The 21,202-nt window shown below is 41.2% G+C and overlaps 1 protein-coding gene across 2 annotated transcripts in view; it reads left to right on the forward strand.

Annotated features, from left to right (window-relative positions):
* The window catches only part of si:dkey-106n21.1 (solute carrier family 23 member 2), a 41,446-nt gene that overhangs the window by 6,540 nt on the left and 13,704 nt on the right, over positions 1-21,202 (forward strand). For both annotated transcript variants that reach the window (XM_063875899.1, XM_063875906.1), the window contains exons 2-8: positions 5,326-5,478; positions 10,531-10,688; positions 11,855-12,041; positions 12,532-12,713; positions 14,775-14,892; positions 16,564-16,720; positions 18,991-19,244. In XM_063875899.1, coding sequence (XP_063731969.1) covers positions 5,326-5,478; positions 10,531-10,688; positions 11,855-12,041; positions 12,532-12,713; positions 14,775-14,892; positions 16,564-16,720; positions 18,991-19,244 — 1,209 coding nt within the window. The remainder of the gene's footprint in view (positions 1-5,325; positions 5,479-10,530; positions 10,689-11,854; positions 12,042-12,531; positions 12,714-14,774; positions 14,893-16,563; positions 16,721-18,990; positions 19,245-21,202) is intronic.

The raw sequence follows: 21,202 nt of genomic DNA on the forward strand, positions 1-21,202 counted from the left end.
AAGCAAGTTGCTTCTTTTTTTAATTAACAAACAACATTATAGCGTTTTTTGAGCAAAAAAATCCACTTTTTTCTGTAATTTTGGTGAAATAACCCTCATTAGGGTTTATTAGAAACAGTCAGTCCAACACTAATCATGTAGATCCATCTACTGTGACCTCTTCTCTTGTTACTCAGGTAGATAGCCACTAGATGGAAGCAAAAGGCCATGCAATCCCTAAAGCGTGTGTGTGCACTACCTGCTGAGAACTTTATGACATGAGAGTGAATCAAAGACGGAGGAAATGCGATGCAGATGGGATCGCATTTGCATGGTCTGACTCCATCATGTGACTCAGATGCAACGGTGTGATGTACAGCGAGGCATTTTCTCTTGTTTAAAGTGTTAACTGAATGTTAGTGACACAGCGGGTTTCAGGACCCGCAGCTTCAGCATGTGGACTTTGTGTCCGGTGGTAGGACCTTGATGTGCTTAGATTGATCGTCTTGATTTGATCTGCTGGCTGTTTAATATGGAGGAATCAAGTGGGAGGATGAACAAGACCTGGCAACCCGATAGCTGAGGAACAACTGGGTTTATAAAAGTCATTCTGTTATGATTGCAGGAATATGTTTGGTAAACACGTACACTTAATCAATCCTAACTCTGGCTGAAGGACCAAATAAACGGGAGCCATCTGTTTCTTGTAATTGTGTCATCCAGAGTTTTGGTTAGGAGTTTAATCTCCTTCTTAACCAACAGGAAACGGTTTGAACAGTTGTTTTTTTAGACTCCTATTAAACCAAGTATTTGCTTCTTCTCCAACGTTATAGGTTTTTTTTCCCCCTAGAAGATGCCACATTTGTTACACCCTTGTCCTCGGCAAGGCCATATCAAATACCACTACCAACTCTCCCACCACTTCCACACCCCTTAGACAGAGAGTGAGTGTTAAGAAGGAACTGACCTTTGCATTGATAAACAGCCAAAAGGTCACATGGGATGTCCCGTAATCTACCGTGTACACAAATATACAAGAGACAAATGTCCTTAAAGCAGCCGTCAGAGTGTTTGCAGGTGACTTTAAAGGTTAACACTTCAGAAATCCTCAAAAGTGTTTGTACAAACCCACATGAGGGTGTTCGGTCCCTTGTGGCCTGTTTGAAGAAGCAGTTGACCTTCTGGTATTTGAGAGAGCCCCTGGTCTCACATATATCAGGTAGCAGGATCATTAGTCGTTCAGTTGCTCCCATCCCTCAGTATCAGGGTGTCAAATCAACTTCTATAAACAACATATTTGTGTTTAATTATACAGATGGAAAAACAGCATTTGCAAATAACTTTAAACAAACATTTCTAATACAAATATTTTATACCTCAAGTTACCATATTCTGAGTTCAGTGAGCCAACAGTCACATGAAAAACACTTCATTTCGTTTAAATTAATTTATGTTTTCACTTTCATTGACTGAAATGAAGAACCACTAGTCACTGCGATTTATGGTTTGAATCCTGCGTGTTGTGCTTTTTCTCCTCCCTTTTCAAAACCTTTCACCTTCACAATAAAATAAGCCCCTGATACAAGTCCGTTTTGTTATGTCATTTAGATTTTGAGGTAGGAAAGTCATCTGGTGTAGTTGGTCCCTCAAATAACGTGTTTAAAGACAAATGAAAAACGTAGACGTCTAGCCACCTGGAAAATGATTTAGAAATGACGGGTATAAAAGACACTTATCTGTCTCATCAGTCATGGGTTATGCACCTCTCATTACTTATCTACTTATTACATGTGGATATAGTCTTTTCTAATCATCATATATATTCAAACAACTTGTATATCACATGTTGTTTTCATACTGAAACTGGTTTCCCTCATATTAACCACCTGACCTACTTTATTGGTGTTTGGGAGGAAAGCCAGAACCTGCATTGTTCATTGTTGGGCGGTGGGGGCGAAGTCCAGGATAGCCTTGGAACCGGTTCAAGTCCCCTAAAGACCAAGTGCTACCGAGGTGTCCCTGTGCAAGGCACCGTTCACCACCCTGCTCCCCGGGCGCCGTGCATAATGGCAGCCCACTGCTCCCAACACTAGCACGGGTCAAATGCAGAATGTACATTTCCCCTCTTTCTTCTTCTTCTTCTTGTTTATTTCTCCCATTTCTATGATTTATGCTGTTCTTGGTCTCAGCTAAAATGATTTAAATGGCAGGAAAAAACATGCCTTCTCCCCCAGAAGACATGTTTTTTGGAAGTTGAAGATGCAGTGGATGAAATGCAAGCTCCAGTTTCAAAGTTCTTTGATATTTGGAAGAGTTATTTGAGGTGACTTTAGCAAAGGTTCAACACCACACACTGCCTCTTAGAACCTCAACGTTTAGGAAGTTACATGATTCATAATTTATGTTATTTAGTCGACACTTTGATGTAAAGTGCATTATATCACCAATGCACACAATATATCATAACACCTCTTTTTACAAGCTGACCAAATAGTGCATAGTCCACAACTTCTTGAACTGGATGCAAGGCAAGGCCAGTTTAATTATATAGCACCTTTCAACACAAGGCAATTCAAAGTGCCTTACAAAAATAAAAGACATTAAGAGCATTTAGAAATAGTGCATTTAAAAACAATCATTTAAAAGCAAAAACAGTTCAATTAAAAGCAGCGGCAAAAAGAAATGTTTTCAGGCTGGATTTAAAAGTAGTAAGGGCAGCAGCGGACCTGCAGGGTTCTGGGAGTTTGCCTCTGTCACGTTTTGTGGGTTTTATTTTGAAAAGTGTGCTTCCTGTCTCTGTGTTCCCCCTCCTGTTTGATTACCTGATCGTGTTCACCTGGTGCTCCTGTGTTTTCCCTCCCTTCCCACCTGTGTCTTGTCTTTGTGATTACTCTTCTAGTATGTAAGTTCTGGTTGTCCTTCAGATGTTGTGAGATCCTCGTCGAATTTGGATGCGGTCCTTAGGGAGAGGGTTCTGATCCGTTTGTTTCTCTTGGGCTTGAAATAAAGGTATTTTCAGTTTAACCCGGTGTCCTTCCTGCATTTGGGTCCCGCCTGCTTCGCTCCCCCTCAAGATTAAATACATCCTAACAATAAGGTAATGAAAGACAGCTATTGACAAGAGGCACATCACAAAATTGGGGCAATGGATTTTTGGATCAGGCTCATGATGAGGGGAGGACACTGAGGCTGTCTTGATGAATGGAAAAGTCATTCAGAAGTGAAATTGAACTCAATCTATACGCTATGTTGTTCTTCGTTATAAGACTGTCCCTTCCGCACATTGCACATTGTAAATGCACATATTTTATTCCAATTTTAAGTATGTTTATATCTCAATCATATCAGTGTAAATATTGTTGAATCTCCGAATGATTTTATAGTTTTTCTTATCATTGTTTTTTATCACGGCTCCCATTTTTGTTTTATTTAATGTGTGTTTCTGTATCCACCATCACACCAAGACAAACTCCTTGTGTGTGTTAACCTACTTGGCAATAAAACTGTTTCCTGATCCTGATTAGACACTAAGTACACACTCATTAGACACTCATTAGACACTCATTAGACGGATATTTAATTTGGAGGGACGTTACAACCGTGCCGTGGGAGACTTGTCGGCAATACGTGACTGGTTTATATCAGTCTAAAAGCATTGGACTGATATAAAGCATTATTTTCATTATTAGAATTGTTCCCCCTGTACTTAATGACCTGTTTAATTAATACAGTGCAGACAAATCTACTTTTCTGACAGCAATGACTACAAAACAACGTCTTATTTTAGTTTAAGCATAACAGATTTAATTTATATAGCACATTTCAAGCGACCCAAGGCCGTTTCCATGTTGTGAGGAAAGAAGGAAAACAAATAAAACGAACAAAGTAGGGCAAATAAAAGAGTTCAGATTCAACGTCTCTCTCCAACCAACACTCTGTCTCCCCATCGAAGCCTCATATCTTCACATCTCACATGCACACAATAACAAGGATGTTGTGCTCTTTGACCGTGGCAGTGATTTAAGTTGCCCTATGACATCTTACTCCACTCTCTTTAAAAGTACATACATGAAATTGGTTATACGAGGTAAAAAATGTTGTGTGGGAGGACCACTTTCTTCTGTCTCTTGATAGGATTTGGGAGACGGCATGTTGTTCACGTCACCTGTCCTCCGCTATCACCCACACGGGTGTTCCACACGTCATCACTCACACTAACTGCGTGCGATTTGTATTTATGTCTCTCCTTTGAGCCTGACTAAATCAACAGCTCTGCATTACAGTGAAGACGGAAATATTTCCCCAGAGCTACCCTCAGTTTCATACATCAGTGAGGACCTGACATGGACACATCACACCAGGGTCATATCCAAGACGGCTCGACAGCGGCTCTTCTTCCTCCGCAGGCTGTGGAGGTTCAACATGGACTCCAGGATACTCTGCAACTTCTACAGGTGTACCATCGAGAGTATCCTGACTGGCTGCATCACCGCCTGGTATGGCAGTTGCACCGCCCTCAACCGTAAGACTCTACAGAGGGTGGTGAAAACTGCTCAGCACATCACCAGGACGGAGCTGCCATCCATGGAGGACCTCTACACCCAGCGGTGTAGGAAGAAGGCCGGTAGGATATTAAAAGGACCCCCATCACCCCAGCAACAATCTGTTCTGTCTGCTGCCGTCTGGCAGACGGTACCGCAGCATCCGGACCAAGACCACCAGACTCAGAGACAGTTTTATACCACAGGCTATAAGACTGCTGAACTCCTGAGCTCTGTGAATGTCTACTCACATCAGTTTATAGTACACACATACACATACATATATATATATATTATACACATCTGCCATACACATCTGTTATACATAATATATGCATCTGTCCATACCTCCTCATTCAACAGTGTAAAGTATTTAAATACTTTCAATGTATTCCACATATTTATATATTTCACATCCTTAAATCTTTATTGTTGTTATTGTATATTTTTTCTTGTCTAATTTTTTCACTATTTTCTTTATCTTATTTGCACCATGTATGTCGAGTTGTTGGAGGAGCCTGGGATATAAGACTTTCATTGCCAACATATACGTTGTATCTGCTGTGCTTATGAAAATAAAACCTTTGAACCTCTGAACCTTTCAAGGACAGAGGAAAACACATATCCATTTCAAAAGCTTTGGCTGCTGCTCTGCTACGAGTCTGAGTTATTAGTTTAAGGTATGTTGTCAGAAATGTAAGTCTAGGAATTTGTGTCTGAAAAATATGTGGAATGAAACGGGGGCGGATGACACGACATTGCTGAATTGATGACTTGTTTACCTTTGCTTTGCTTTTTCTTCAAGGGTAAAGATGGTGATGAGCAGCCACAGCTGACAGTTGACATCGGGGAACCACACACAGAGTCCCTGGAGGAGACGGTGGACAAAGGTTCAGATCTGGTTTACTCCCTCAACGACAGGCCGCCGTGGTACCTCTGCATACTGCTTGGTTTCCAGGTAAATTCCACCGATCACTTCTTGGGTCAACTATGATGTTTTCTCATACCAAGTCTCAAAAGCAAATCCCTGGCGAATTATCACTTTGACAAGGTGCCTTTGACTGCAGGATGCTCATTAAGTCAATAACTTTGTGTACTTTGGGTTTAACAAGCCTGCACATGGCAGCAAGGCTGGGATATTACTAAACCTTACAGGAAACGTGCCTAAAAACAACAAGCAATGAGACAAAATAGCTTAAATATCACCTGTTTTTTCATTCAATAAAGAAAACATATATCTTTTTGAAATAAAAATATGGATATGTATGAGTTTCTTCCTGGTGTAGCAGGCCTCCCTTCTTTGTGCTCTAAAAGCAAGATCTAATCCAGTCTAAAATTCAGAGTAAATCTGCCTCACGATCCTACGATAACCTGCTCAAAACATTTACAGTAGTTAGCATTAGCAGGTGATTTAGAGGACTTCAAAAGGATACAGCCCTTTGTCAGCGGCTGTCACTTACAGTGAGTGAGAAAGCCACAAGGATTACATCTTGACATTAAACCCGACTCTGATCCAGCTGTTGTCAAGATCTGACAATAAATTACACTTTCAGCTCTCATGTTGAAAGACAAAGCTAGTTCTTTATGTGGTTCACCTCAACACCATACCTTTGATTTACAGAAGAAAGTAGAGGAAATATAAAATGATTTCTTAAGGCCAAATGGTCATTTTTTTTGAAGCCCTGACCTTTGAACCATGCAGTAAATGAACCTTCAGTATAAGGAAGCCCTGCAAAATGCATGCACTTTAAAGAGGTGGTCAGGAATCAGCAGTTTAGATATTTATAGTGAAACTGTTTCAGTTTTCTTGAGAGTTAAAGACCCTTTTCTTATCATGTTTTCTATTCAGCACGGCATGTGGACTTGCTGTTTGTTATAATACCTGATTTTGTAAATGAAAAATGGGCTCTGTGACCCTAAACTGAAAGATTCAAAGAAACCGGAGAAGTTACTGTTGACCCAAACTGCGTTCTTCTCCCAGCTACTCCCATCACTATAACAGCTGTAACAACCTCCTATTTCCACAGGGATCATTATGTCATCTTGCATCTTCTTTTTATCACCTCTCTGTTTTGAATAAAGCACAACATACATCAATTTCTCAGAATCATGTATCATACCTTCCAGGAAAAATAATTCTGTGGTCAACAGGTACCAACACTTGGGATTACTTGGGTGATTATGGTGATGTACTCAACACATATTTTACATAGTATTTGGGGTATTGTGAAGAAAGTTCCAATACACAGACCTGGTCCAGCATTGGCTCAGTCGGTCCAGCAGTGGCTCAGTCAGTCCAGCAGTGGCTCAGTCAGTAGGGGCTTGGACTGGGAATCGTAGGGTCGCCGGTTCAAGTCCCCGAACAGACTTGAAATATGGAAAGTGGACTGCTACTTGGAGAGGTCCCAGTTCACCTCCTAGGCCCTGCTGTGGTGCCCTCAAATCCCTGCTCCCCGGGCGCTGCACAATAGCTGCCCACTGCTCCTAGTACTAGGATGGGATAAATGCAGAGGACACATTTCACTGTGTGTGCTCTGCTGTGTGCATGTGTGTGACAAATAAAGAGGGTTTCATCCTCCGACTCTATCTGGAAAGAGACCACTTCCACATCTTTGTTCTAATCTCGATCTGGGGTGTCCAAACTCTTTTCACTGTATATTGCCTCATAGGTCAAGTTATAAGTTAAGTTCAAATGTAGATAAATTATGGTTGATACTTGAATATGCTTTAAGAAAGAAAAACAAACAGCCTACATCACAGCTCTCCGTAGGGTTTCATTTATTTAGTTGGCAGCTCATTCCTGAAAAGAGAAACCTCAGACTGATAATAACAAGGGGACATATGAAGGCTCTATTTCAGGCTTGATATGCATAAATGATTGGGCTTTTTCTCATCAACTAAGATTTGTTAGAACATTTTTTAATCACAGAGTTGATTTGACATTGGGCTAAGCACAATATAACAGGTGTGGGCCATATTCCATGATACTTTTTGAATTTGCTGATGGCCAATTCAAAAGGAACTACGGGCCGCATTTGGTCCCCGGACCATAGTTTGGACACCCCTGCTCTACATGTATGGCAGCCATTTCAATCCAGTGTCTGTAGAATTCCAATTCCAGTTTATAGAAACCAATAAAACACACACCTAACAGAAGCATCCTACTGAAAACCCGTACAGATCACAGCATCTTCCAGTTAAGGGTCTTTCACAAGGGTTTGCGCTTGTTAACCCTGAATGAAGGATCTTACATCCCCTTTAAAGACTGCCTAACAGGAAGAGTGGAAGCGCTGTAAAATCTGAGGTTTTTGACGAGCTGTAAATTCTGAGCTGGACTGAAACCAAGGCAAAAGGCCATGTGTGTGTGTGTATGTTTTCTGGGTCACCTCAGTCAACTATTTGACTTTATCACACCATTGAATAGTGTGTTTTAAATCTTAATAGTTGTTTACAATTTCCAATATTTAATCAACAATTTTCTTTACTTTTTTCCTAAAAATGTCCGACTTTTTTTTCTAAATTTCGACTTTTAAAAATGTCCCACTATGTTCTCATTATTCCATCTCCTTCTTCATGTGGCCCTAATCATCATCTTTTAAAAGTTTGCACTTTTTGTCTCCCATTTTTTTTCCTTTCTATTTTCTTTTCAAATTTCGATTTTTTTTCTTTCAGAGTATTTCTTCAAAAGGATCATTTTTCCTAAAATGTGTTATTTAAAAAAAAATCATTCCTGATTCATTTTCTTTATTTCGTCTTTTAAAAATGTCCGATACATTTTTCAAAATTCTGACTTTTTCCTCAAAATTCAGACTCCCTTTTTTTCTAAATTTCAACTTTTAAAAATGTCCGCTGCTCCCAGTACTAGAATGGGTTAAATGCAGAGGACACATTTCACTGTGTAAGCTCTGCTGTGTGCATGTATGTGACAATAAAGAGGGTTTCATCCTCCAATTCTATCTGGAAAGAGACCACTTCCACATCTTTGTTCTAATCTCGATCTGGGGTGTCCAAACTCTTTTCACTGTATATTGCCTCATAGGTTAAGTTATAAGTTAGCAAAATCAAATGTAGATAAATTATGGTTGATACTTGAATATGCTTTAAGAAAGAAAACCAAACAGCCTACATCACAGCTCTCCGTAGGGTTTCATTCATTTAGTTGGCAGCTCATTCCTGAAAAGAGAAACCTCAGACTGATAATAACAAGGGGACATATGAAGGCTCTATTTCAGGCTTGATATGCATGAATTGGATAATTAACACATGAATACTACTGTGGTGTATCTGTTTACAGATATATATTTAAGAAGCACAATATAACAGGTGTGGGCCATATTCCATGATACTTTTTGAATTCGCTGATGGCCAATTCAAAATGAACTACGGGCCGCATTTGGTCCCCGGACCATAGTTTGGACACCCCTGCTCTACATGTATGGCAGCCATTTCAATCCAGTGTCTGTAGAATTCCAATTCCAGTTTATAGAAATCAATAAAACACACACCTAACAGAAGCATCCTACTGAAACCCTTACAGATCACAGCATCTTCCAGTTAAGGGTCTTTCACAAGGGTTTGCGCTTGTTAACCCTGAATGAAGGATCTTACATCCCCTTTAAAGACTGCCTAACAGGAAGAGTGGAAGCGCTGTAAAATCCGAGGTGTTTGACGAGCTGTAAATTCTGAGCTGGACTGAAACCAAGGCAAAAGGCCATGTGTGTGTGTGAATGTTTTCTGGGTCACCTCAGTCAACTATTTGACTTTACATTTTTCAAAATTCTGACTTTTTCCTCAAAATTCAGACTCCCTTTTTTCTAAATTTCAACTTTTAAAAATGTCCGGCTATTTCCTCATTATTCTAACTCCTTCTTCATGTGGCCCTCATCATCGTGTTTTAAAAATTCACACGTTTTGTCTGTTTTTGTAGTTCAGAGTGAAGATCTGTATAGGTTTGGGTAAGAATCAAAGCAACACATTGGCACATCTGCCATTTTAAAAGCTGAGAACGTGCCTCCCTTGATTATTTGGTGGATTTTGCAGAAATATTTCCTCTTAATTCAACAGTTTTAATGCACGCTCATATTCTTCAGTTCACTGGCGTTTGTTTTCATTGATATAACTTTGTAATAGCCAGTTAAAAAACAAGTAAGCAGCAAGTTTACACAGCTCTGAAGAGGTCATTTGGCATCTCCCTCTAATTTATGACGGATGCAGATTTAAAAATACCCTCATGAATCTTTTGAGCAATCAACTTCTGCCTTGTGTAGAAACATGCTGCTTATGGAAGTATGTTGCAAGGCGCATGCACTCACGATGGTGCGCACGCTACTTTCTGAGTCTGCTCTCTCGCTCTTTTCTCATTCTGTTCTGGCAGCTTCTAAGCCCTTGAGATTGCGAGAGGTCACTTGCCGTAACACAAAGCTAGCACAGTCAAAATGATATATCGCGGGTAAATACTTTAAAGTGTGGTTTTGGTTTTCTAAACACCTTATCCATGAGAGACGGCTCACACGGAAACATTCATCCACATGTCCTTTTGAACAGATGTCTAAGGCCCTGAATGTGGAGGGATGATTTGATTGATGTTTTATAAGGTGAGGACAAACTAAATGAACTGATGTGCCACGTACATCCAACAGGGAGGCCTCTAATATGAACTAAAACACACTTGTTAGTGGTTAAGACACATGTAATGCTATCCTAATATCCCAAATATGGTTCCAGACTTTGGTTTCAAGCCATGCTCAAGTGTGGGCTTTTCTGTAAAACATCTAAAGAACTTTTCAGAATATCCCTGACAAAGAATGAAAAGTCAGCGTTCTGTTACAAATGAAATCAACTGCGGTTTGCATTTTGACATCAACTCCATGCATGCCAGCTATAGTAATGAGTTATTTTAAGCATACAGCTCTTGTGGTTTTGGAAAACCTCCTCGGAAACCAAACGTCACGGGTCTTTTTTCACCCCTTCAAAGAGTCACCACATGATCTAACTTTATCTTCCCCCGCAGCATTACATCCTCGCGTTCGGGGGCATCATCGCAGTCCCGCTGATCCTGGCCGAGCCCCTCTGCATAAAGGACAACAACATCGCCAAAAGCCAGCTCATCTCCACCATATTCTTCGTGTCGGGACTATGTACACTGCTGCAGACAGCTATCGGTACAAGGTAACCAACCCCATATTGTCTCACAGGACAGTCGTAGTAAACCATGTATATGCAAGATTGGAAATGGATGCGTGTGGATTTCCCCGGTATTCTAACCCTCTGTGGATTTAAGATTTACAGCAGGTACAAACCTTGATTTTTTCTAGTTAATAGTGTTCCCAAGTTGCAGGGAACTCCAGTATATTACCCTTTTCATACCTTTACCTGGAATGGATTACACATGCGATGATTAGGTTTGAAGTATTTAGATCTTGATGTATTGAGGGGTGCATGGCAGTGTCCCCCAGGCCTCCCACGCTTGCTCTAACTACACTGTCTCTTTGCCAATTGCACAGTCTTCGTGCCCAGCGAGCGCGGTGCTGAGCTTTATTTACAACATGCTAAAGCTCAGGTCAGCTCTGGCAGAGACTCCTGTGGAGGTTCATGTGGAGTTAAACGAAGAGTCAGTCTACCAATGGGCTCTCAACGCCACACTTGGAAATTCAATTCACTTTTGAAAGTTGCTTTTCATTTAAAGCCGCAGGATCTCTGAGGTTTAGGAGCTTACCTTTCATAATAGTGATTTGAAATCCGGTGGCTCTTTGATAGGAAAATCCTTGTGCAACCTATGCATCAATCCCAACGCCTTTACAGTGCAGCTGCCTCCCACACATACTGTACAGGGCTCCATACACACTTTCCTGCCCCCACTGCTGCAACAGTAAGCCTGAACAAACAGCTAATGCTTTTGTTAGAGTTCTCCACCTACACAGTTTGGCAAAAGCTTAAAGGGACAAAAGTAGGATCCACAGCTTACACTTTGACTTGAATAATAAGTACATCTTTATTTGTGTAAACCCTCAAAACGTTGGTATTAAGGGCTTTATGAAACATAGGATTACCAATCGAAAGATCCAAAACTTACCGACATACGCTCAACACACCAATAGACACTTTCACTCATGCAGTCCACACTGTTTCATGGAAAGCCACTTTGAAAACATGTTTCCATTTCCAAATGTAAAACTACCTCAGATTCACTTCAGTCCGTCCAGAATATGAGAGATTGAAACAAAATCAGAGCGTTTGAAGTGAAAGAAATGGGTAAATGAAATGAAATCATGTCTGTAGGTCATTTGGTTCGGTGAACTCCTGACCTTTAACCCTGTAACCTCAATGACTTGCAGGTTACCCATACTCCAGGGTGGGACCTTCAGTTTCATCACTCCAACCCTGGCCATTCTCGCTCTGCCCAAGTGGCAGTGTCCGGCCCCACAAGGGTCTGTGCTGCTGTCAATGCAGCTGCAGAACAGCAGCAGCAGCCCGCTCCAGACGGATGATTCTGATGAGATCTGGATGTCAAGAATGCGTGAGGTATGTCAAATATTCACTTGAGATAGACGATTATTCCAATCGATTTCCTTGGCAGCAAAAATGGATTCAAGGGGAACGATAGAGACTGTGTATAGCTTTGTCACGCCTTAATGTTTGCATGGTGATAGTACCAGTCATAGGGTTCAGCTCCTCTTTGTGCATCACACAAAACGTACCTTTTTTAAATCCAACATGCCTGTAAAAGCCTGACAAAAAAGGCTAAAAGAGGAACCATGAAGTAGAAATAAACGATTGAAATCAATTGAATCTAGTTCTTATCGTCACAGCGAAATTTAGACTGCATAAAAACCCACGGGAGGATGATGCTTCTCAAAGAACCAGACCACATTTTCTACTTGGTTCATCCGGGGACTCGAACCGGTGTGCCCGCCAGTTCCAAATCCAAACCCCTACGGATTAAGAACCTAGCATACGTATCCCGATTTTGAATCTTGAAATAATTGTGTCGCTATAACCCTTCCGCCCTCAGATCCAGGGAGCCATCCTTGTGTCGTCTCTGCTCCAGATTGTCCTGGGTTTTTCCGGGCTGGTGGGTCTAGTGCTCAAATACATCGGTCCGCTGGCTATCGCTCCCACCATCAACCTCATCGGCCTGTCGCTGTTCATAGAGGCTGGGAAAAAGTCTGGAGGTCACTGGGGAATCGCTGCTCTGTGAGTGGATAGTGTCTGCTGTTGATTGATTGAAACCTACATTTTAGGGCTGCACAATTAATTGAAATTGCAAAATGTAACTGTTGTAATAAGTCTTTTGGTGCTGCAGGAAAGTCCCGGTCTCCAGCAAACCTCCAGAGCTACACTTCATCCGCTTAAAAATGTTTCCTCATTCTTGTTTTTATGATGTCCCCAGCGTTATCCCAAAGCCAAAGTTTAGATTTGAGGATTGTGTGAGGCACATAGCATATGATTAACATCATTTCCATCAAACTTTCCCACACAAACCCTTAATACCCTTCGTTATGCGTCTGCAGTTGTTGGGTCTCTCCTCTCATTTATTTAGTTTTGTCCTTTGTTTTGTCTGGGGATGTCTTTACTGTCCAGCTTGTCTGCCTTAAAGCTTACTGAGATTAGGATTAATACTAAAATGGCCGTACCTGATTGATATAATAGGATTAGGGTTTCAACAAATACAGTACAGTAAAAGTATACTATGGGAAACAGATAACATTAGCAAACATAGGGGTCTAATCTAATAACTATGCTTCTGTGCGACGAAATGTCTGTATTCACTGCGTCTCAAATTGTCTGCGTTCCTGCCTCTTATCAAAGCAATCATGTCCACGATTTAAATCCCCCAAACCTCGAGAATTGCTGCTCCTGCTTGCAGCTCATTGTTTCACATTAACTCTCCTTTGATTTACCTTTCGCTGCTGACCTGTCCAGCCCCATGAAATCTGTGTTCATTTACCGCCGCCCTCTCCAGATAATGCAGACTAAAGTCATTACATTGAGTGAGCCTTGTGGGTTTTAAAAGGCTCAGCTCATCCTCCTCCTGGTGCCATGTATGGATGGTAATCAGTCATATCCTTCTTAACCCTGCTGCCCTGAACCCTTCCTCCCCCCACCCACAAAGACTCTCCATGCATGATCGCCAGGAACTTACAGAAGCCGAGACACAGACATGTAATTCAACACTCACTCGCACACAACAAAATACTGAGACTGTAGTCTGCCATAGTGCAGGGGAAATGAGGAAGTCAATTTCAAAAACATGATCAATATGTCCAGCAAAGAAAATGTTGACATGCTTTATTTACTATGCTAGCGGACAAACCAGGATTTGAATGCAGAAGTACGTAATGCAGTAAGTCAGTTTATTTAAGCGCTAAATGTTTCATTTATGAAGTAAAACATTTACAGTAGGTTGTTAATATCATGTGGAGGCAACTGTGGCTTCAGGGTTATGTGAAACAGATGTCAACACATTATAAGGTCAGTGGCTGGACCCCCAGCTCCGGTAGACAACATGTCCGAGTCTCCTAGGCAAGATTCTTAACCGCAAAGTGCTCCTGAAGGATGTCTGCGATATTGAATGTGTGTAAGTGTTGGAAAGAAGCCTAACGTTATATCAAACAATACATTAGTTGTTCATACAAAATCAAACAGGATTTCTTAGTATTTACCTTTCATTTGATTTTTTAGGAACATGTTTATCCTTCTAAATGTTCAACCCGATCAGAAGACTGTTATTTCATTGTTTCAAATACAATGTTAGAATTGGAATCGAGTAACTTGCAAAAAAAACAAAACCCCTCCGTTCTTTCCAGTAGTCCTGTCTTGTGCACATTTATTAATATTCCCATGGCTGTAAACTTTCCCACTGAGAAAGCATGCACCATGACACTTGCCTTGAGCCCAGAACAGTATTTCATGCACAGTATGCAATGTTTCCATACACAGCATGAAGTGCTTCACGCGCAGCATGAAATGGCGTTCAAAGGCATGGAGTAAAGTCATTTACAACACTCAAATGGCAACTTTCACCACACTTGTACTGTTACTTACCCATAATCCTTTACCCGTTGACAAGTATCATGTAGGTACGCCTGCTGTGCCAAATGGCATGTTTTCACTTGCTATTGCCTCCTCTCTTACTGTGATGTATGGAAGTATGCCATGCTCAAGCAGAACAACTACTGGCCCAGAGTGAAGGCCAGGCCATTGGGGAAATAACTGCGAGTGAAGCCTTTTGTCCTGTCTTCTGTTTTCCCACAGCACGGTCTGTCTCATCCTCCTGTTCTCGCAGTACCTCAGCAAAGTGGACGTTCCGATGATTGCTTACAAGGATAAGAAGTGGAAAGTTTTCCAGTATCCCCTCTTCAAGCTCTTCTCTGTGAGTTCCCAACATTGTGTAACATGTGTTCTGCTTATTTTGTATCACGGAAAGGACATAAAAGTGTAGCCCGTATGAAATCAGTGTGAAATCAGATTTACTGTATGTGAAAACCCACCTCATGAATCATCCAAACTGCCAATCCAGCATGCAAGCTGCACTAAAATAGGAGGAAGGAGGAAATGTTCATTTGTTACAGTAAAGTAAAGAGCCAAAGATAGCCTAGCTTTATTTAAGAAGCGTGCATAACAATATTTAAGGTGTGTGTGTGTGTGTGTGTGTGTCTCTGTGTGTGTGTGTCTGCAGATTCTCTCCAGACCAACCTCAATATAACCAAATATGAGCCACTCAGGCAGGCGTGAACAAATCTAAAAACACAATTCTGACTTTCCTAGCTAGCCATAAAATATACAGACTGAGACCGAAGCTGCGGGTTTGTATTAAATCTGGGGCCGGACTTTTGAAACCATCATTTACATAATGATGGGTTTCAGTCATGCACGAATGCCCTGCTTCACATTCATGCAGGTACACACATGCACAACCTTCGGGTCGCTGTCTATCAGAACGGTATGCTGCTTGTATTTGCACTGATTGATTTACACTGTGACAATACAGTATATATATTTTCACTGGAGATGAATGCAGTGTAGCTTGTTTTCATTAACAAGTGAAGAAAAAGAAACAGGTGTTGCATTAATAGTCAGCATGAGTTTGTAGGACATGCTTTGAAGCAGCGTGGTTTGAATGAAGTTTAAAATAATGCAAAATACATCAAACTTAATGTATGAGTTCATCCAGAAAACTAAAAGCCTCAGGACTCTGTTTGGCTCCATGGTTTGAATGCTTTATGTGTCGAGCTCCACACATTTTGACTGAGTGACTCACATCTTGTGAAAGCCTGAAACGCCTAGTGACAAAGCCCTGAAGGTCTTGAACTTACACTCAACAGTTATGTTATTCACAGCTATTCATCAGTGTTGGTTGTCAATCAAATCCAGCCATACAAAAATGAAAGTTTGCGCTTTACAGGAACGGAGCCAGGGATTAACGAGCCGCATAGAATAAGCCCGTCTAATGTATGAGGGTTGGCCAACACCCAACGGTTTCTTAGAAAGTCTTATTCATCAAGTGGTTGTATAATGCATGTCATGCTCTGAATGTTTAATCCGTTGTTTAAATGGGAGACTTTTAAGCAATGATTTTCCCTCTTTACAACTGTAAACTAAGGTATCAGGATAGCAACAGTGCAGAAATAGTGCAAATACATTTCTCTGGCATGTTCTTCTGCCCTCGAGCTACTGTTTGACTTTTGTCAAAGATCTGCATTATTTTGCTATACTCTTTACTGCCACATAATCCCTTTGCACATGCCTTCAGAAGTGCACGCCGGTACTCAAGGCGTGTTGTAAAAAGGCTGAGATTGAACTAGAAACAGAGTACACATAGTAACACATCCATGGGATTGGCTTGTCAGTGGCTTGTGATTGAAATCAGTGATTGGCAGGTAGTGTTGGCTATGTGAGACTTAACTCAATAGCTTCAGGGTTTTTATTCTTCCAAACATGCAGTGAATGCTGCCTCAACAGGCACGAAGAAGTTGCTTAAACTAATTGTTACATTGGTTGAACTTCACTGTATTTACACTCTGTTTCTGATGACAAATTCTAGGCTTTGTTCGGGATGTGCGGCGCCTGGTTGGTCTGCTTCTTACTGACCATCTTTGATGTCTTTCCATCTAAGTCCGATGAGTATGGTTTCTCAGCCAGGACTGACATCAGCCTGGATGCCGTGAGAAACTCCCCTTGGTTCCATGTACCTTACCCAGGTAAGTGCATGAATATCCCACCTGAGCACTTTTTTCCAGGCTACCTAATTGGTCAGACCTGGTCACATTGAAACCTTACTGATATTTTTCCCAGAGCTTTTTTTTTAAATAATTGCAATGCACATGGTCACAAGTGTTTGGGGTAAGGGTTATGGGGCAAACTGTCAGGAGTCGTTTCGATCGGCTTAGTACTGGGGTTCCTGCAATTTATTCAACTTGTTTGCAGCCTCTCCCTTATTTCATCTTTGACAAAACATCCAAACTGAATGCAGACGGAGGACATTGCGCAGCTTAGAAGAAGGTTGCACAATGGCTCTTTAACGATCCGCCAAGTTGTCGCTTGAATCCTTTTGTTTAAATGTCCATTAGGATGCTAATATATTGTACAAAATGGAATAATGATTATGGTTACTTATTCAATGACAGTTTTTCACAACTGCAATGGGAAGAGAAGCATCCTGACAGTCTGCTGGCTTTAACGTAAAGCTGCATTGGCAACAACTCTTGCAGGATTTCCAGGTGGAGCATGTGTTCCTGAGTTTCTTGGAACATTTGCTGCCGTAATAAAACTGTACAACTTTTGGACTGGTTTTCAAACCTGATCATTTAGCAGTTCATGGGTTTTTTCTCTTATAACAGCGATGTAAATAATGTGTATTTCACTACAATCTTCTTTGTTCAGCGAAATATTGAATGCATGTGTCGTTCAAAAGTAATCCATAGATTAAGGGGTGTTCAGAAACCAAACCTTCAGGGTCATTCTGGTGTCAGTTTCCATATTCATAAATGTAAATCAGAAAAAAATGTAAGACTTTGTGATTATTTACATGTGGCAAAACAATCTACAACAATAACACTGTGCCAAAGAAAGGAAAAGGAACGTCTGGCTGAACACGTCCGCTGTGTGAAAACAATGCAATGTTTTTTTGGCAGGACATTATTTTACGTGTGCATAAAATCGTGTAAAGGGTCATTTCAAAAGCAACAACTGAATAAAACAAACCTATTTTCTATAAGCAGGCACTTATAACTCAGGTGTTTTTTAAATGCAGGAGGATAAATAGGCTGTCATCTGTGAAAAGGCCAACATGTCCACCACACCGATCAAAATTCCAAGCTCATGATGCGTGTGCTAATTATGTTCAGTGGTTTTTATTCATAGGGGTCTTGGCACAGATAATATGCAAGCATTTTCTTGCGTGCCTTGCAAAAAGTTCTCGATTGATGATTGGGAATGAATCTGCATAATATCCGCTGATGCTTTTATCAAAAGAGACTTACACTGAGTTGATGCACGCCTTAAAAAGTGATACGCTCCTGTGGTTGGGAAAGGTGTTGTCAAATAAGATGTAGATAACCTTATCTTTTCCAAGGGAAGATGGTTCTTGCCGTGACATGCATACAAAATAACACTGATGCAACATGTCAGTATTACGCTATACATCACGGATAGATTATCATGGAATACATACATAGGATGCACAATATTTACAGTGATGCGTCTAGGAATTAAAAAGCTAAGACCTGCCAGCTTGGGTCCTTTATTAGTTCACCTATGCATAGATGAAACATGGTTTACATCTAATTTTAACAATGATAGGCTGTCCGAGATCATGGCGGAAGGGAGTTGGTTAACTAAAAGATCGGACACCTTTAATCTTACAATAAAAGGGAGCTGGAGGAGCTGTGAGAATTGAGATTGAATAAACCTAAGTGTAGTCTTCCTGATTGTAAGGAAAAGAAAACCCCTATTAGTGACAACAGATTGCAAGAAGCGGCTCCCCACATCCACTTTTTGAGATATTAGCATGAAGAACTCTGAAGTCCACAAGACTTCAGAGTTCAGGCAGTTAGATTGCACACTGTAAGGGAATCCAATCTTACCATGATATTTGGAGCAAGATGTTGGTGTTCCCGATTGAGTTAAGTCTAGCAGATGTTTCGTACTGCGTCTTGTCTGTAAGTTGAAGCAAAGCAAGGCAAGTTTATTTATATAGCACCTTTCAACACAAGGCAATTCAAAGTGCCTTACAAAAACGAAAGACATTAAAAGCGTTAAGAAGTATTGCAGCATAAACACACTGTAAATCCCTCAATGGCTTCAGGTAATGCATGCACCTTTGAGATCATCTGGTAGCGGTCTGCGAGACATTCCTTTAAAAACAGAACATCCAGTGATCAGCCAGAGCAAACCTCTGAACATATTTACAGGTCTTAGAGAGGAGGTCTGTGTCTAAATGAATGGAAACTAATTATACTGTACCACACAGGTCAATGGGGTATGCCGACATTTAGTGTGTCTTCAGTGTTGGGTATGATGGCGGGCGTCTTGGCATCTACCATGGAATCAATCGGCGACTACTATGCTTGTGCACGCTTGTCTGGCGCCCCGCCTCCACCGACTCACGCCATAAACCGAGGTATCGCAGTGGAAGGCATCGGCTGCGTCCTGGCTGCACTGTGGGGAACTGGAAACGGAACCACCTCCTACAGCCAGAACATCGCTGCACTCGGCATAACCAAGGTACATAAAAGTTATGAAGGACTCTTAGGAGGCAGAAGCTCGTCCTTCAATTGGAAGTTTGTGGTTCAATCCCAGCCCCTGAAGTCAAGATGTCAACGTGTCCTTGAACAAGATACATAACCCTTGAATGGCCCCCGATGCATGGCCAATGGGGGAGAATTTTGGTTTCCTTGAGCAGGTAGCGCCTTGTATGAATGTGTCTGAACGGGTGAAGGCTTCAGAAGTACTTTATTTACCCCAAACTGGGAAATGTACTGTTTGTAAAAGCGCTTAAGGGTTCAAATACTGTAAAAGCGCTGCATAAATGCAGTTAATTCTACCATGTGACCGATGTTTCCAACAGAATTCAATATCATGTTCAAAGCTCGAATAGACACAGACATCATTTCACACTGTAACTTAAACACAACAGGTTTAAACCAGCTATTCAGTAAGCCTCTTATTTGCATACATCAAAGCCTAATCATGGCAGAATTTGCTTTTGGCTATTCTAAAGGCAGTAACAATCTGTATCTTGACAGACAAATCCTTGTCATTTCATGTCTTTTATGCCTAGCAGAGCATTGTGATGTTTGACTGCCCCTCTGCGCTCCCCCCTGGGCTGAATTCCCGCCGCTGACTTTTGTTCCGGTACATTACAGGCTCAAGAGGATTTTCTCAGTTCCTCTGACTTTTGCAAAAGAAAAGGTCAAGAGATTACCTCATGATGTGACATGATGTGTGTAATGTGTGTTGCTTTGGGCTTTTTGCCAACATGTTACACCTGAAAAGTATAGTATACTCACATCAATCCACTAAAAGTACCTTGGTCAGAGTTTCCTTTGCAAAGCAGAAGACAGAATCAGAATCGAGTACTAACACCTGCAATAACCGTAATTATCGTCCGGTATGACTAAAGCTATTTTCCTTGTTTGTGCGACATGAAGTAGCTGGCTATGGTTAACGATGCGTGGATGCCCTGCGTTGTCTTTGATCAGCTTTGTGGGTGTGGCTTAACGAGCTGGACAGGCTTAATGAGCTTTGAATTTCTTTAATTGGATTCTTTCAAAATCTGTCTTATTCTTTCTTATTTCCCCAAAGTCGCCATTTCGAGTTTTAAAGCTCAGTGTGTGGGTGGACAGGGACCAGACGCACCTCCTGGGACTGCAGTTAGAGGGGTCAGGTCGGATTAAGCTTGACCTTTTGATTGTGGTGTGTTAGGTAGGCCCATAATGTTGAAGATTTATTTCTTGGAGGCTGCGGTTGTTTGAGTTTCACTGTCTGAGCTGCTGACCAGACCCACACTTTAAATGATGGTCATATAACTGGAAGAGGAGACAGTCCATCAATTTGAGTCTTTTTAAGGCTTTTTGCTTTTCTTGGCACGTGGCCTTCTTCAGCTTGTAAAAAAACAGCCACTATATATTATTAATTTCGCAAAACAAAATCCTGAAAACATGTTTAATGTTAAATCAATGTGGGAAAACGATGTTGGGATTAAAAGCATCACACAGAAGAGGACATCTATAAAGATGCCTGTATGCAGTTTTCTCTTGGCCAACACTGACCTTAAGAGACTTGTCATATATTAAGTTTCTTTTTCATGGAGTATTTCACTAGAATGGTATGTAAAAAGTATATAGCACTGAGCCATGGTGTGTCAGTTTGATGTACCCAAGCTTGTCTAAAATAACAGCCGGTCTTTGAGCAGCACAGCACAGATAAACGCGGTCGCCACAGCTCAGTGTTTTATGGCCTCTGCAGGCTTGACCCGAGCATTCTTTTTCCAACGCCGTTTCCTCTCTCGTCGCACATCTACGTCCAACTCAAAACATTGCAGATGAGATTGATTGTGTCCTTTTAAAGACATGTGCGATGCTATTCAGAAGGTTTGTTTTTTTATATTGCAAAGTCCTGGTTAAAAAGTACATAACGCTGGCATGTGTTCCCGAGATAACCAGTCCCTGTGCTCATTTCTT

This window comes from Eleginops maclovinus, chromosome 2 (assembly GCF_036324505.1).
Source record: "Eleginops maclovinus isolate JMC-PN-2008 ecotype Puerto Natales chromosome 2, JC_Emac_rtc_rv5, whole genome shotgun sequence".
NCBI lineage: Eukaryota > Metazoa > Chordata > Actinopteri > Perciformes > Eleginopidae > Eleginops > Eleginops maclovinus.